General features: G+C 53.3%; 1 protein-coding gene across 3 annotated transcripts in view; it reads right to left on the minus strand.

The window, feature by feature from the left end:
• Positions 1-509: 509 nt before the first annotated feature.
• RANBP10 (RAN binding protein 10) overlaps positions 510-17,216 on the minus strand; it is a 57,946-nt gene continuing 41,239 nt past the window's right edge. For all 3 annotated transcript variants that reach the window (XM_024556198.4, XM_045191807.3, XM_024556199.4), the window contains 10 exons: positions 13,966-13,988; positions 11,821-12,005; positions 8,874-8,986; positions 7,278-7,386; positions 7,020-7,168; positions 6,619-6,826; positions 5,543-5,664; positions 4,894-5,039; positions 4,487-4,598; positions 510-4,036 (listed from right to left, as the gene is read on the minus strand). In XM_024556198.4, the coding sequence (XP_024411966.1) occupies positions 3,906-4,036; positions 4,487-4,598; positions 4,894-5,039; positions 5,543-5,664; positions 6,619-6,826; positions 7,020-7,168; positions 7,278-7,386; positions 8,874-8,986; positions 11,821-12,005; positions 13,966-13,988 (1,298 nt within the window). In that variant the 3' untranslated portion in view covers positions 510-3,905. The remainder of the gene's footprint in view (positions 4,037-4,486; positions 4,599-4,893; positions 5,040-5,542; positions 5,665-6,618; positions 6,827-7,019; positions 7,169-7,277; positions 7,387-8,873; positions 8,987-11,820; positions 12,006-13,965; positions 13,989-17,216) is intronic.

Genomic DNA, 17,216 nt, shown 5'->3' on the forward strand with positions numbered 1-17,216 from the left:
AGAATCTTCTACCACCACAGGGTAGAAGAACTGACCACATTTTAAGGATGGAGAAACTGAAACGGAGGAAGGTTAACTTTCCAGGGTTACCCAGTCGGTAAACACAACTAGGGTTTTGAGCACGAGGTCTTTCTCCTCGGACTGACAGGAAGCTAACCTCAATGCCCCGCAGAAAAGCTCTTTTTCACTGGCTAGTGTTTGGGGTGAACATTATTTGCAATGTTTTAAAATCTTATTTTGAGTGTAGGTGGTCCTGTGGCCCAACTTTTTGAAGTTGAATTTGCTTTTTCTTTGTCCCAGATAAAAGCTGTTTTGAGGGAGAGAATTGAAGCTTAAGTACCTATCCTCTTTGAGGTGCTGAAAACACCCAAAATCTTGACAGACCTTAAGGCACCAGGGGCCTGGGCACTTGTGAGGTGGGCTAAGAAGAGGCAAAACCCTCCGGGACACTGCACAACACATGGGTGCCAGCCCCAGTAAGGCTGAAACAGAGACCAGGGACTCGTGACTGCTCATGATGTGTATTTTAATAAAAATAATTCTGTCAAAATACAACAGGAGTTTTTCTTCTCTCAAGTACAATTTAATAGGATGTTTTGTGTTAGAATTCTCTCTAAACCCTCCCACACCCACGAGTTTCATGCTAATGCCGAGTATCAACTTGCGAGGACGAAGGCAGAACCAGTGCGCACAATGTGGAGGATGTCTGTGTCAGCTGTAGTTACTAATGGAGGAAAACCCTATGCAAAAAGGTGGCGCCTCCGGCAGCCAGGCTCCACCATCTGGCCACAGGTCCGGGTGCACAGGACTGGTGGTCACGTGGGGCTCCGCTGCCCAGCTGCCACACAGTGTGCATACCTGAGTTGTGAGCAACCATGGGAACGTTCGGCTCTGACAGTTCTCTGCCCCATCTTCTTTGTGCTTGCTTAAGGGGGAGGAAGGTGCTGAGTGGACGAGCAGCCCCGCTTCTCCATCTCTTGGTGTCCCCTTTTTGAAGGCCTGCATCCAGCCACAGACCCATGTAGGTGAAGATCGGGGTTCTGCCTTTCTTTGTGTGATCTGCCAATTTCCTTCCACTCTGGAAGGAGCGATCATTTGGTGGCACAGAGGAAAACGTAAGTAAGGACAGCTGCTTCCCCAGGGCTGGACAACCCAAAAGGGCTAACTCTTCCTCCTGACCTTTTGGGTTGAGTCCAGTTTTTCACCGGGTCTCCTCCCAGGTGCTTCCCCCACTCTTGGCTCCTGGAAGTCGGCTGGTAAAACTGGGTGCACATAAGGGGCTCCTCAGGCTGACAGGCAGGACTGAACTATCAGCGAGACAGTGGGCTCAAGCAGCTTGGTTTTGGTCCTCTCCACGGCTTGTGGGGCAAAGGCTTATGTCCCAAAGGTAAGCTGTCCAACTGGGACAGAACGCCCCTCTGAAGAGGAACAGAGTAAACAACTTGGACTCAGCTGAAACAGTGAGATAAGGCACAGAAAATGGGGAGATGGCCATGGGTACTGAGTGCAAGCCAGGCAGACACCCAACCCCAAGCAGCACATAGCTGTCCCAAGCCCTCCTGGACCCTCTCTCAGATGCTCCACACCCCAGGCCCAGGCACCTATCCCCATCCCTGACACACCCCTGAAAGTATCAGCTGCTCAGACCCTGCTGGAGGCCTCCCTCACACTTCGAGCCTAACCCCTGACCGGCCATTCAGCTCTAGGACTAAACTGCGTTGCCCAACCACAGGGATGAGGTTAGTCCCAGCTCTGGCGCCAATCTGCTGTGTGACTTTGGCCAAGTCACTTAACCTCCTAGACCTGTTTCCTTATCTATAAAAGAGAGAACTGGTGGAGCATATGTTCTCTGAACCCCATTCCAGCTGCAAATGCCTCTGATTTTAATTCCCAACCTGCTTGGCTCTGACCCTTTTAACAGACTGATATTTCCAACCTCTGGGTTTGGAGGCTAGGCATCGCAGCCCTGCAAAACATGAGTTTCCTTTGCAGACAGGACAACTCCCTGATGGGCCATGGTCTGTGGGCTGTCAGCTGCCCTGGTGGGGACCAAGAAAACACAGCAATCTCTAGGATCACGTCCCAAAGCAGAACTCTGAGATAGCACAGGGCCAGGTCCTTGACCCATCACTGGCAGCTGGTCCATCTCAATCATTTCTCTTATTGTCCAGCTGTGGGCCCAGCAAGGCCTGGTGGGCCCTGAGTATCTCAGGCCAACCCACCATTCCTGTGTCCACTGACAGAGAGCAGAAGCGTGCCCAGGCCAGATCCAGGCAGGGACTGGAAATTCAACTTCTGACCTTGCCCCTGCGCAGGGGCTGCTTGTATGCTCCCCGCACTGTGAAGCAGGCGCGGAAATCGCAGGCCCTGCTCATGCTCCTCTGGGTAGACCTCCTCCCTTTCCTCTTCCTGGGCTGTCAGTCCTCACCACAGATGGCCCACCCACGTCCTGGGAGCCCGCTTAGCCCTTCCTTTCTTGATTCCCTGATGGCAGTACCAGGACTGTTTTTGACCCACCAGCTGTAAGGGTCCATCTGACAGGGCTGGTGGGACATCTGTAAAGCCCATGAATTCCCGTCCTCCAGACAGCAAATACTCAGAACAGTCTTTCCTAAGAGTGGCTGGGGCCAAACTGCAGGGAGCTGCCTGGCACAGCTGCAGTGAGGCCTGGCCTCGGGGGGTCAAGGGTTCCATCCACTCCAGTGACCGGTAGCCCAAGAATCTGTCTCCACAAGGTCCTGGCTTCTCAACAGAAAGCATTGATTCCATCAGAGTTGTGCAGAGCCAGTGAAGATCCATGCAGGAAGAAGGCAGGCCCTGTATTCGAGGGCCTCAGTCCTAGGAATGGAGACTTCCTCCCCACAGCCTGACACACAGCAGCTCTCAGGTCGAAGGCAGGTAGTTTCCAGGCAATCAACTTAGAGTAAATGAATTATTTGGCCATCTTAACAACAGGAGAAGGCAGGATGTTGAAAGGAAAGAGAAAGAGGTGCAAGGCAGGCAGTGAAAGGCAGGGTAGAATGGTAGATAGCGTGCTGGCCAAGGACTCTCTATTCCTTTGCTTTGCTGTGTAGCCCCAGGTCAACTCCTCTCCTTCTCTGGACCCCTGGCCCTACTGGTTTTCTGCTCAGTCTGATTCTTTGGGGCCTGGGGACCCACACCTCTTGGATGCTACAAACCAGCTTAGCCTGATCTGCCCACTAAGTGCCCCCACCCCAAAGCCTCTTGGGCTGCCCTAGGCTGCAGCTGGACGTGTGGCTCAACAAAGGGAAGCCTGAAATAAATCACTTGGCTGAGGTTACGGAGATGATGCTTTTTTAATGAATTGGACTCAAATAAAAACATATGGTGTCTGGATAGCCTCACCCAAGAGGTGCTGGACTAACACTACGATAAATACTGTGTCTTTTTGTAATATATATATTTATATATATATATATAATCTCATTTTTTTACTTATGAAAATAATAAGCTATCACCAACTTGGATAGGCTTCATCACTAAATTAGCAGAAACCAGCTCAGCACAAACTCTCCAGAGATAAATACTGGTGGCTCAGTCATGTGGGAAAAAAATGATTAAAAAAACTCCAACCCCTCCTCAAAACAAAAGCCCCCTTTCAAAGTAGAAGGTGCTACATAAGAGTAACCAGCCGATACTGCGTCATAGGCCACTGCACGTGAAGGGGGCATGGGGGGGGAGAGACTGAGGTGGGGGGAAAGGAAAAAGGAAAGGAAAAGGAAAGGAAAAGGAAAAGGAAAAGGAAAGGAAAGGAAGGAGGCCCGGGAGGAGGAGTGGACTCTGCCCGTGGCTTCCAGGTCCCTGCACCAGGTGCCTATGGAGGGCCAGGCTGCTCCAGCCCTGGGGCCGAGGGAGGGCCAGGTGGGGCTAGCCAGCACAGTCAGCTAGTGCAAGTAGTCGTCAACTCTGGCAAAGGAGCAAGATCCCAGGCCCGCTCGGGCCATTAGCCGTAGACATTCAGTTGCCTGGCCCAGGGCGAGCATCAGAGGGGGCTGCTTTGGCAGGTTCTGAGACTCTGTGGAGGAGAGACAAGGCCTAGTAACTGCCCTGCTCCGGGCTCGGGCCCTGGTCAAAGTTCCCTTGGGAGCACAAGACGGAAAGGAGTGAACAAAATCTCTTGGAAGAGAGTGTTCACCTGTGTCTGTGTCCCCAGCCACCAGGCCATGGCCCTGCAGCCATGCTGGAAACCCAAGGACCTTGGCCTTCTTCAGAGCAACGGGCTGCCCTGGGCCCACAGGCACAACCTAGGGTCCCCCACAACCCAGCCAGACAACTCAGCTGGGCAGAGGGAAGTCGGGATTTAGGTTCAGCCGCTCGAGCCCAAGAGTCCTATGGGCCACCAGAGAGCTCCTGGGCTGAGCTCATTGCCCCAATTTGGACAAACATCAGCAATTCCTAGGGAGAGAAGGGAGGGGGCCACCCAGACACTGACGGGCAAGCTTCTACTTTCGTTAGATCCACTTACCTAAAATGGCGCTGTTGAGGGCAGCGCACACGGGCTCCCTCTGGATGGGGTCAAGCTGCTGGCCAACCGGGCAGCTCCAGGGGTCAGAGTATGCCAGCAGGCTAAAGGCATCCTAAGGGACAGGGCACTCTTGAGAGGACTGTGGCACACACCACACACACACTTCATGGCTCCAGAGGACTCAGAGCTGTGTGCTGCCCAGCAAGGGTATGACACACCCCACCGTTGTGCCCTCCCCAGAGCCTAGAGGGGGTGGTGCACACCCTGGATGTCCCATTTCCCATTGCAGACTTGACTGGAGCCCACTGGAGTCCTGGTGCTGCTATCCCGAGGGCCCTCCCAGAGCCACCCTACCCCCATTACCAAATGGGGGCCCTCTCTGTGGGAGGCCCTGACTTGTTCTGTACCTGCAGCATCTCCGTGTGGGCCAAATTCTTGCCATACTCCCTTCCCAGCTGCTCGCTCAGTGCCTGCAACTCGCGGCCAAACAGGATTATCCTTTCTGTGGCAGCCTGGTTGCCCCCACAGAGTTGCCGCCGAGGATGCCCATCATCTGCACCCAGAGTCCAGCAGAGAACACATCAGGAGGGGTGAAGAGAGAAAGGGAGGATTTGAGGGAGGCCCAAAGAGAACATGGCAAGAAGGACCCAGGGGGTGAGGGGATGCAGCTTCTGCAGGAGGCAAGTGAGGGCTGGGAGGAGCGTGTGGGCCATCTATGGCTGAGCTGCTCTTAGTCCACCTAGCACACGCTCCTTGGGAGACTCAAAAGCTTTCCCTCTTCCCACCCTATACAGATGCATGGGGGCTCACAGGAGTGCCCACACTCGCGAACTCCTTCTAGCCTCAAACACAGGGGCCCCAATATTTATGAGGCAGCAGGCTGGGCCTTCCTACCTCAAGCACCCATTCATGATTGGCTAAGGAGGCAGCGGACCAGGTCTGCCTAGAGCCTCTCAAGGTGCCAAAGCCTGCCCGTCCCAACCCCCTCTCAGGGGGAAGGGGCATCTGGACCGAGTGTTACACCCACGGAACACCACGCTGGGGCATGGCCCTCACCCATGCTTGACTCGTCTGTCTGCAGGTCCTCATGCTTGTAGGCACCATTGACAATGCGTGTGGACATGCTCTCCAGCACACCATTGGGGTAATGCTCCGCCTCCATCTCCATCTCACTGTCGCTGTGGAGAAGGGTTGGGGTGGCAGTTGGCCAAGGGGACGTGGTCGGAGCAGCCTGGTGGGGCCTGCATTCAGGCTTTAGCCCCAGGTTGCTGTGAGTAAACTGAGGGCCCCTGGGAACTTCAAAGAACAGCTCTGGCTTCCCAGGCTCCAACACTTGGGGCCCTGCCATGACAGCAGCTATCCCCAATGGCCTGTCATTCAATTCCCACTCTCGTCCCAATGCTGCCTCTGTGACTCTCCCCTCCCTGACCCTCCTCCGAGTTGGCACACTCCTAAACATCCCCTACTCCCAAATGACCAGAACCTGTGAGTCACAATAGGCATCTTTGGGAGCCAAAACCTAAGGCATGCCTGGGACCTGCTAAAAGCCACCTGTAGCCCGTAGCCTAAAACCCCTGCCTGCTCCACCTGGGTGACCATAGCCAAGCCCAAAACAACTCCTTCAGTATAGACTTTGGGGGTTCTGAGGCCTGGTCTCCTTGAAAGAGACCACATTCTTAGCCTGGCAGTGTCGGCATATCTGGATAAAGATAGGGCCAAGTAGCCCTGGCGGGGTAGCTCAGTTGGTTAGAGTATCGTCCCGATATGCCAAGGTTGTGGGTTTGATCCCTAGTCAGGGCACATGCAAGAATCAACCAATGAATGCATCAATAAGTGGAACAACAAATTGATGTTTCTCTCTCTCTTCCTCTTCAACAACCCCCCTCCTTTCTTCTCTCTCTCTAAAATCAAGAGAAATTAAGAAGGGGAAAAAAACAGGGCCGAGTGAAGTGGCAATTGAACCACTGGTAGGACAGAAGCTGGCGCCAATGCCTGGCAGGTCAGCAGCTACTATTCCAGACACAGACCGGGGATGGAGGTGGGGGATGAAGTGCAGGGGGCAACACTCAAAAGACAGGCTGCAGGGGGCCCAGAGCAGAAGGCAGGAGGAGGCAGCAAAGTAAAGCAGGCACCTGGTCTCCTGATTACTGGTGCTGCTGTGGGGCTGGGACTTGGTGGAATCTGTTGAGTTGGACTCGGAGTAATTGACGGAGGATGGGGATGAGGAGGATGAGGAAGACGAGGAGGAGGAAGAGGAGGAGCTGGGTGCAGGGTATTTACTGTGGTTCTGCTTGCTCTTGGTGGATGCGACGCCATTGCTGCAGCTGGGACTGTCTGCACCTGTAAGCCAGGGGCCAGTCAGAAGAGGAGGGGCAACTTGCCATCAAGCAGGGCCCTGGGAATGACAACAGTGGTCCCATTTCCCTTCCCCCAAATCCAGCAGGGAACCCTAGGTCCAGCCCAGGGAAGAGTATGTAGGTGGCCTTTCTTCTCCACACCAGTACTTCCCAGAGCCGTCTGCAGAGTGGCTGACCTGTGCTGTGCATGTGGGAACTACTGGGGCCGTGTCGGGGGCTGAGGTTGGGGGAGCCAGGATAGCTGTCCTGGGACTTGGGGCTTCGGGAGCTCAAGCTGCGGACCTCACTGTCGGTCCCATTCACCATCTCCACAAATTGTCGGCACCTGCAGAGGGAGCGGAGCGGCACTGCTCTGGGCTTGGTCCAGGCTGTATGTTCCCACCACCAGCTGAGAAGGGCTGGGCTATGGGGGAGCTGCAGGCCCCAAAACTTACTTGAGCATGAAGAGCAGGTTGGGGTTGTGCTCCAGCAGCCCTGGGTAGAAACGCTGTGTGGTCTCAATGGCCTCACCCACACGGCCTTCTAGCACCAACTTCTGGATCTCTGCAGAGAGCAAGAACACAGCAGCAGTGAGGGAGGGGCCGCAGACCTTCCTCACAGATGCACGCCTGCACAATGCCAGCCCAGAGCACAGACCAGCAGACAGTCAGGTGGGCCGGCTCAGAGCGGCGCGCCCAGCTGAGATGCTCACAGAAGAGGCCAAAGAAAGAACCTGGCCGCCCAGCCCCACATAGACCCTGGTTTCTGCAAAGTGTTGGGGAATCCTCAAAGAATAAGAGGGAAAAACAGAGCAGGGACTCTCAGTCCAGAGGCAGTAGGGTGAGTTTGGAGGCTTGCTCCTGTGGAGCACACGTCACCAGGAACATGGTTGGGGAGGGCCCTGGCTATGGGAGCACGATCTAGGGGTGGGCATCCAGGAAGCTTGGTGTCCCTAGGGGCTCCTCTTCAGACAAACTTCTCTCTTTTCAGGCCTCACAGGGGAGTGGCAATGGGAGCACACAGGTTTCTGGGCCAGAGCCCATGTCTTGGCAGTCTTCAGGGGCGGCAGCATGCTCCCTGCCGGGAGAGGAGACCATCCTCCTCACACTGGCATCTCTGACGTGGACACCTCTCAGGCCATCAGCAGCTTGCTCTCACTCTGGGGCCTGGTGCATCTTGCTGGGAGCGACTTCTGGGTCTGAGGCTCTCATTCGTAGATCCCAAGTCTGGGATCCCTTTCCGTCTGTCTGGCTGGGCGTAGCTTCTCTGGGAGACACAGGCACATGCACATGCACAGAGACGACAGGCTCAGAGAGACGCAAGCAGGCACACACGGACAAACACCTCCACACACACCTGTTCTCCCTCACTCCTCTCTCTTCTTCCTAACTCTTTTCTGGGCTCTGTTTCCTCTCTCCCAACACCCTCTTTCCATAAACAGGCCCCCAACACAGTACACAGGCCAGTATGAACACCAGGAAAGTTTCCTTTGGCTCCTTCCTTTGGTTGTCTGCAAAGGGCAGGACCAGAGGTGGGGAGCAGAGAGGTGCTTCCACAGCAGCCACTGAGCATCAGCCCTTGCCCTGTCTGATTACTGCAGTCCTCTCTATGACCAGGAGCAGGCAGAACTACTAAAGTTGAGTAAATAGTGTGAAAGGCAGGACAATGGTCTAAGATACAAGCTTTTCAGAAGACCAAGAACACGACGCTGAGTAGAATTCAGGTTTCAGGGGGAAGGGAGCAAGGGGGGAGGGGGACCCAGCCAGGCCCGGCCCCAGCCCATGCCGGGCCAGCAGAGTGTGCCTCAGGAAGGCTGCTCTTAAGACATTCCCATGCTGCCGAACTGTCCATCTGGGCAGTGCTGTCTTAAAGGAGGGACAGAAGCAGAGCCTGGGGCTAAGCTGGGGCTCTGGGCTGGTGTCCTGGTGGTGAGGAGCAGAGCTGCGTGGACTCCTGACAGGTCACCTAAGGCTGGCATGAGCCAGAGAGCAGAGTAGGGGACAGGTGAGGAAAGGAGGGAGAGGGAAGGGGAAGAGGAGAATCAGCCTTACTTTGTCGGTTCTTTATAGATGCTTGTTCTTCCTGAATCGGGGTTTCAGTCATTCGGGCAAAAGCCGTGGCTGTGGCACAATACCCATGATGCACCAGGTAAGATGAGACCATGCTAGAAGAAAGGAAATGCCCAAGGTGACACTCCAGAATTGCACTTTTTGTGGTTACAGAATAGTCACAGGAATGTACATTATAGCACAGGGAATGCAGTCCTAACACCGTAATAACTATGAACGGTATCAGGTGGGTACTTGAAATATTGGGGGGACCCCTTTGTAGAATATACAGTTATCTAACCACTATGCTCAACACCTGAAACTATACAAAACAATATTGAATGTAAGTTGTAGTTTAAAAAATAAATTTAATATTAAAAAAAAAACAACCTGCATCTCTCACTGACCACCTAAAGGGACAAACAATCTCCCTCTTAGGTTTCCTTAAACTCATCTTAAAGTGCAACCCCCGTAGAATGAGAATAAAAGGGTTGAATGCAAACTTCCCCCAGTGCTTATGGAGTCAGGCTGGGCAGGGGGCCGGTCTCCGCATGTGTCCCGCAGCTCGGAGGCGCAGCTGCCATTTCTTTGGGATGTGCTGCCCACAAGCGGGCAGGCACGGTAACAAAAGCACACACAGGCACACACCACCTCTTAGGGAAGCGGCTGCCCCTGTGAACTGCAGCGAGTCTAGAGATGGTCAGTAGTGTCTCTGAGGGCTTCCTGGAAAGGCAGCCTGCCAAGCAGTCTGGCAGCCGCCCAGCCAGGGAGGATGCATGCCACGTGCGTACCTTCTACAGACACAGGAGCTCCTCTGTGGGCTGCCTTGCATGCCTGGCAGGAACATTCTAGCTCATAAGGCAAACCTGGCCCCCAGGAATGCCAGTTCAAAGGGCCATGGGGAGCTAACGCACGAACCAAGTTACTTCCCATACGCCTCAAATCAGAGGCCTGGGAAGCCAAGATACCCGGCAACAACAGGCCAACAGGAATGCTATTTTGGGGAAATAGTCCTGAGAAGCCCGAGGCCCAGTGGCCCTTTAATCCCCCCTAAAGCTGGCTGAGCAGCGGCACGAGAGCATGTGTGCACCCACGTGCAGGGTGGGAGGACGAGCCCTCGTGTCTGATGTGTATGGAAGTGGGTACCTTGGCTTATGCATGTCTGATGGCGTTTTTGCACTGGCCGAAAGCAAGGTCTGAGGGGCTATAGTGGAAGGCACAGAACTCCTGCTGTGTTTTATGGGGTAAACGAAATGATACACACAAAGGGCCCGGCACAAAATACAGCTTCTTGTTATGAAATTATGTATTTATAATAATGTTCTAAGTAATAATTCTTATAATTGTTTTATTATTATTATCATTATAAACACAAGGTGCACATCAAGACGCCACTAAGATGTACAGCCCCTTTGATTAAATAATTCCACTTCTTGAAAGGGCATCAAGGAAAAAATCTTAAATAAGAAAATCTCGCCCTGGCTGGTGTGGCTCAGTGGATTGAGCATCAGCCTGCCAACCAAAGGGTCGCTGGTTCAATTCCCAGTCAGGGCACATGCCTGGGTTGCAGGCCAGGCCCCCAGTAGGGGGCGCTCTAGAGGCCACCACACATTGATGTTTCTCTGCCTCCCTTTCTCCCTCCCTTCCCCTCTCTAAAAGTACCTTATAGAGAGGTAAAAAAATATCTTAAAAAGAAGAAAAAAGTCAACACACAAAAGGGTGCCTACATAAGCTAAAGGGAGAAAATAACCTGAACCTCCCACCATGGAAAGCCAGTCAAGGAGCTTACGGCAAATTTGTCTCCAAGATAATGTAGCCGTTAACAATATCCGTAAAACGAACACAAGTAATATGCAGGTGCTGGCAAATACTACATATGAACACACATAGACACACACATATAAACAAATACATCCATGTGCCGCTGATCCCAGGCCTTGTAAGCTGAGAGTATCAGTCCCTCCAGAGTATCAGTCCCTCCCCCACACAGCTGGGACAGCTCCAGCTCTCCCTTGTCCATCCTAGCAAGCCTGCTGCAGGGACTGGCACTGTGCTGGCCCTCCCAGCACGAGCTTCTCGTTAGCTCTGGGGACTGGGAACCAGACACAGCCTTGCTGCTCTTCCTGAGGGTCTGGCCACCTTGCCCCTGCCTCAGCTCTCTCTGGGGCCTGGCTCAATTTCGATCCCTTAAGAAAGGAAAGCTACACAAAGAACCCAGGGCACACCCAACCCAAGGGACCAGGACTAATAGAAGCCCAGCCCTACACTGCCTAACCTTGGGAGCCAAGCTAACAAGCTAACCCGCCTCCTGGCCAAGTGGGTACTAGTCACTGCCTCACTCAGGCCTGCAGCTGATAAGTGGAAGAGAGACCCAAACCTGGCCTCCCTTGGGATCCTCAGCAAGACTGGCCTCCAGGACAGTCTGGGAATCAGCCAAGGGCTACTAGGCTGGTCCAAGGAAGAACTCTCTTCCTGCCACCACTACCATGGATGGGGGGGACTTAGCTGAATGCAGACCCTGAGAGGTGACCTCAGGCCAGAATTATAGCATGACAGATACTCGCTATGGTTAAAAAAAAAAAAAAAAAAAAAAGTCTACAGAGAAAGAGACCAGGTGGCATCCTAGGACATCCTCTGCAAAATGACTGACCTGGGGAGGGAAGACTGCCCTGCTGGAGATATTACATGGAGAGCCATCAGATCCACTCGGGGTGGAGGGTGGGGTGGGCAAAGGTTTGATTAACAGCAGATGTGGAGAACTGAGCAGGAGCATCCATCAGATAAGAGGGAAGCAGGAGAGCAGCAGGCAGAGTCACCCTGGGAGAGCTTTCCAGAAGGAATGCTACCCACTGGAGTCATAAGAGTGGCTTGTGGCAGTCCAGGGGCCTGCAGAACAATAATGGCCCTGGGATGGGGCAGGGCCGGGAAAGGGCGGGGGCAGGGCACTCACTTCTGCAGCACTGCCTGCCACTCGCCAAGCTGGGCACTGATGGGGAAGCAGTGGACAGTGCCCTGGACCTTGGCACGCCATTCCCGCATGTAGTCCTCAATGTCAAACAGGAAGGGCTGCTGCCCAAAGTTGGCGTCCACAATCTCCCCGGGTGTCTGCAGGCCTACGGTGGGGTAGAGGTTGGCCTGAGGAGGAGAATGAAATGTCAGTCAGGCCCTGAGGGCAGTGGGGCAGCAGGCCTCGCCTCGCCTCACCTCACCTCCGGTGCAGATGCAGAGCGGGAAGGCACTGGCTCCCACCGGCTGTTGCCCCAGCTTTGAGAGAACTGAAGCAAGGCTGGAGGAGGTGGGGCTACGTCACATTCCACCCACCTCCCTACCAGACACTGTTCCCCAAAACTTGAGGGAAAAATGCAAAAGAAAAGCAAGCCAGCTGAACATGGAGTCTCCTTTCCTGCATCAGAGGCTATGGTGTCCCCAAAGCCCAAAGCTCAGGGCCCCATTTCGGCACTCGCCCAGGGCACACAAGGGCACGCCAGGATCCACGACCTGCAGGTGTGCCCGTGAAGATCTGCTGCAGGGGCGAATAATGGCTCCTCTCAGAAAGACCCAGGACCAAGGATCTCTTTGCCACAAAAAGGGGTACACGAGGGGGCAGGGAGAGAGGGGGAGGCAGGAAGGGAGGGGAAGAGGAGAGCATGGTAAAGAGGTTAGGTGGTTGAGATCCCGACACTGGCGAAGGGTAAAGAGAGGCCATTGTCCTTCCTGTCAGAGACGCACTAGGAGGGTCTTCTGGCCAGTGAGGTTTGGGCATGTCCCTTCGTGGGTAGGGGGCTCCTTGCTTTCCATCCATCCGCTGCCATTGCCAGCTTATGCCCAGTCACTCCCTCACCCAGTGCCTCCTGTGACTCTCCACTGCTACTACCCACATTCATGTCCACTGTTTCACGTCTTGCCAGCCTCCTCCCCACTGTCACTGGGTCCCCAGCCCTCTCTTCTGCCTTCTATCCTCAGGCCATGGGTCACTCCTGGGCGTCATGTGCCTTCACTGCATGCTGGGTTCAGCCCACCATGAGCTCTGAACCTACAAGACTTCTTGCTTCCATGAACCTTCAAGACCTCCAGCTTCCTTCCTTTCCGCTCCCCTCCTTCATGCCACAGGCAAAGCCCACTGCCTCCAGCAAGCCTTCCCTGTATCTACTCACTTTCTAGCACTTACCGACATGTCTGGCCATTTCATGACATGTCTCCACAACCAGACTTCTCCAGCCAGGGTCAGAATTATCCTCCTATGTCTATTCACTTTGCCTAGGGCCACAGCCCCTCTCAGGGGCCTCCAGGTAGGAGGGAAGGATTCTGACCCACAGACAAGAGGCTCTAACAGGATCTTGGGTGCCACAGCCTGGGCTTCAGAAGGCCCCACAGATCACAATAACACTTCTTGGGGCATCACAGGAGTGCCCAGGATCCCAAAGAAGCCACCAGAGTCAGCAAACCTTTCCTCTTTCCAGACTCCAGCCAGGGAAGACGGAGCAGGGCACCAGGCTCCCAGAACTCTGGGTAGAGGTCCTGCATATGACGAGGCCTGTGATGACTATTAATAAAGGACTAGGGTGCAAGAGTTGGGAATGGGCCCTGAACTAAACCAGCTGGAAACCTCACCCCATTCCAAGAGGAGAAAACCCCACAAAGCTCACCTCTCTGGCTCAGGGTTCCCTGCATGCTAGCAGGTCCAGTCCCCTAGGGCACTGGCTCTCCACAGGGGTCTCTAATGCAGACGCACGGGGGCCCACCAGTTCAGGAACAATTCTCCACACTCTGCACCCCAGTCCACTGGCTGTAAGTCACACAGAACTGGCTCAGGCCAGCTGAGCCGTGGAGCTACCCTCATCTCCTCACCCCCAGCTGTCTTTAGAAATGCCACAAATCACTGTCACCTGCTAAGAGTCATGGAGGAAGACCAGGCCTTGCTACTGGAGAAAGGCAAGCAGGTACCCCTACTGGGACCACCAAGTAGACAGCACAGCACACGTCCCTGGTTGGGGAAAGGTAGAGACTCCACACCCTGCACTTGCAGATACCACCAAACCCCGACCCAGATGGCCCCCAAGAGTCCGAAGAGGGGAGACCCAACCGTAGTACTTACCGGAAGATCCGTGAAGGCTATACCTGTGGAGGAAAAGAACAATCATCAGCCCACAGGGGGTCCATCACCACAGCTGGGGAGGGGCTAGGCACCACATCTACCCTATGGTGGAGGCCAAGCATATGTAGCTTTAGACCCTGGCCTTCCATTTGCTGGGTGGCTTGGCCAGCAGTGAAGTCAGATACTTAAATATCTGTCCACAGCTCTTCCACCCTCTCGGGAAAAATCTCTTAGAAAGGACTGAAATCCAAATGACCTACTGGTAAGGACTTTCCAGGCCTGATCCTTCTCGTGATCCAACACGTATTTATGGGGACTCACTATATCTGCCAGGCTCTTTCCCATTCATAACCTCACCTGGTCCTCATACCAACTCTGGGGAGCAGGCTTCCTACCCCCATTTTACAGATGAGGAAAAGTAAACCTCAGAGGTTAAGTGAGTTGCCATTTAGCCATAAAACTACCAGAAGTGGCGGGGCTGGCCTCATTCCTAGTCTGATACCCTGTATCACCGCTAAGCTGACCTCAGTGGAGACAGTGAGGGTGGCAGCTGCCCTCTTCCACCCCACACCCACCTGGAGTCACCAGGGCTTCCAAGCTGACAAAGCCCAGGGTAACACTGGCCTGTGTTCCCTCTGAATTCTCCTGGCAAAAGGAGAGGCTGTATTTCCAGGGACCTCAGCCTGAATCATAAGTGGTGGTGGAGGAGAACGGGACCCCGAATATATGAGCAGGCCCGAGCAGGAGAGTGGCCTCATAATACCCACCAGAGCACTCATGTTCTGCACATTGAGAAATGATAGGACCAAAGGAGACTGTTCCAAGGACTCATAGCCTTCCCATTTTTTAGATAAATTCTTGTATCTTCTAGAAACTCCTGACCTTTTTTTGGCCCCAAAGCTTCTCAAACCATTGACTCCTTAGAGGTTCCAGTCTGCTCTCCTAACTCCACCCAGAAAAGAAACTGAAACCCCATAAGAGACAGCAGGTGAGGGATCTGACCATAGGTTCTCCTAGTAAACCTGGAGCCAGAATCATGCCAGCCAGCCCCTGTATACCATGTGCTTCCTCTGTGCTGGGCACTGGGCTCAGGGTCTAACCAGAAACCATTCAATCTTTAGAACCACCTGGAAGGTACACTGTCTCTGACAACAGTTTACAGTGAGAACACCAAGGCAAGGAGAGACTGTTTACATTCTTTGCTGGGCTACTTTGCTCCGCAGTGAAGGAAGCTCATAAACTCCGTGACCTGCCTGCCTGAGGCTACTCGGAGCCCCGCATGCAGAGCCGGTAGTCACAGAGCTGGCGGAAAGAAACCTAGGAGCCCCTTGGCACCCATGAGGAGACTGCAGCATCCTCCCTCCAGGGCTGCATGGCAGCTGCCCTCATGGAGCTCGGTGTGGCCAGGCTGCTGCTGTATGCCGGCTGACGGAGGCAGCCCACAGAACCCTGGAAGAAGGGGGAGTCCAGGCTCTGGCAGTTATCTGCAGTGTGACATTTGGCAAGTTACCCAGCCTCTTTGAGCCCATCTGAAAATAATGGGGGAACATTAATCTCGATCCTTAAGAGATAAACTGAGATACTTTGTGAAAGCTGCTTCATAAACTGTGAAGTCTGGGTACAGGTTGGCTGCAGTTGTGCCACCGCGTGAGGCAACTGCCATACTTCTGGGCAGGGGGTGACCTACCCAGGCTTACCAGCTCTGTCTCCCAATGGCACTCAGGAAGGATAAGACCTTGAGGTGCTTCCAGGAGCACAAGGAAAGAGGCTACTCCACCCCCTACTGCACCGGACAAGGGCAAGAGTGCTCCCCCGAGCCCTGCGGAGCTCTGGAGCCACTGCAAGGCCACTGCAATGAAAAAATCTGGGTAGGCCACAGGATGGAGGTCCAGGCAAAGACTCGGGATGCAAACAGGACCCTCAAACTTGCTAATGCGAAGTGTCCTGAGACAAACACACAAAGGTCAGGGGCCACTGAGACTGAGGGCATAAAGAAGCTGTGGGAGAGCAAAGAACTGGACAAAAATGACTCTCCAAGTACCGGGACCACTTGTGGATAAGCTGTTGGGCTCCTGTCTCATTCACCTGCTAATTCATTCTTCTGTCAACTATCTGCTGAGAACTCCCAGGAGCCAGGCCCTGTGTTAGGCGCTGGGAAATCAGCTGCAAGCCTAGCCTTCAAAGTGTTGCTGACTCCAGCAACAGAGATGGCATGCAGCTAACAGTTACACAGGCAACTGATTAATGACACATAGGGTGAGTGCCGTGACAGAGGACAACAGAATAAAGGAGTGGGGAGGCCAGGAAGCATCATTCTTCTCTAAACGGGGGAAAGGTTCTGAGGTTAGAGAACAGTGAGTGACTGGCTCATTGATCCTGTGGGAGATTCTGAAGAACACTTACTGATAAGCTATCTTGTGAAAAAGGAAATAGTCATCAGAAGATTAACCAAGTGGTCTATCACTCCAAGTTCATTGCCTTACCATTAAAGTTCATGATCTAGAAAATGCAGGTGATACCCAATTTTTAGTAAGGTCTCAATAGTATCCTCGTGGAGAAGACAGAAGAACGTGAGTTTCAAAATAACATAACCAAGTGATTCTTTTTTTTTATTAAGATTTTATTTATTTATTTTTAGAGAGAGGGGAAGGGAGGGAGAAAAACATCAATGTGTGGTTGCCTCTCATGTGCCCCCTACTGGGAATCGAACCAACGACCCTTTGATTCACAGGCCGGCGCTCAATCCACTGAGACACCATCCAGGGCCCATAACGAAGTGATTCTTAAATGGTTGGTGTCTACCCGAATAAGCTATAGGCTAAAAACCCAGAGATATAAGCTAAAGGGTTCAAATCTCAACCTTGTTGTCCTCTAATATTTTTATATCTTAATGAAAACATATATAAACAAATTTATCAAATTTTAGGTTAATGAAATGCTGAAAAGAATATCAAATATTTGAGACAGAACAAGCAAGACCACAGAAGATCTCGACAGGCTGGAAAAATAGGCGATATGCTCCTAAATGAAGTTTAGTGGTAAGATGTGTGAGGTCCTGCATGGGGGTCCGTAAGCACATGCACTAGGAAGATGACTTTTTACAAACAGTGTGAGGGTTTGGATTAACAGTAAGGGGTCCGTGAGCTCCTTATGGACCTGGGGACATGACAAAGAGCTCATGGGTCCTGGTACACATCCAGGGCCCAGAGGAGGGAGGTGTGGATGCACAGGGGACAGCAGGGTATACTCCA

This window comes from Desmodus rotundus, chromosome 12 (genome assembly GCF_022682495.2).
Source record: "Desmodus rotundus isolate HL8 chromosome 12, HLdesRot8A.1, whole genome shotgun sequence".
Lineage (NCBI taxonomy): Eukaryota > Metazoa > Chordata > Mammalia > Chiroptera > Phyllostomidae > Desmodus > Desmodus rotundus.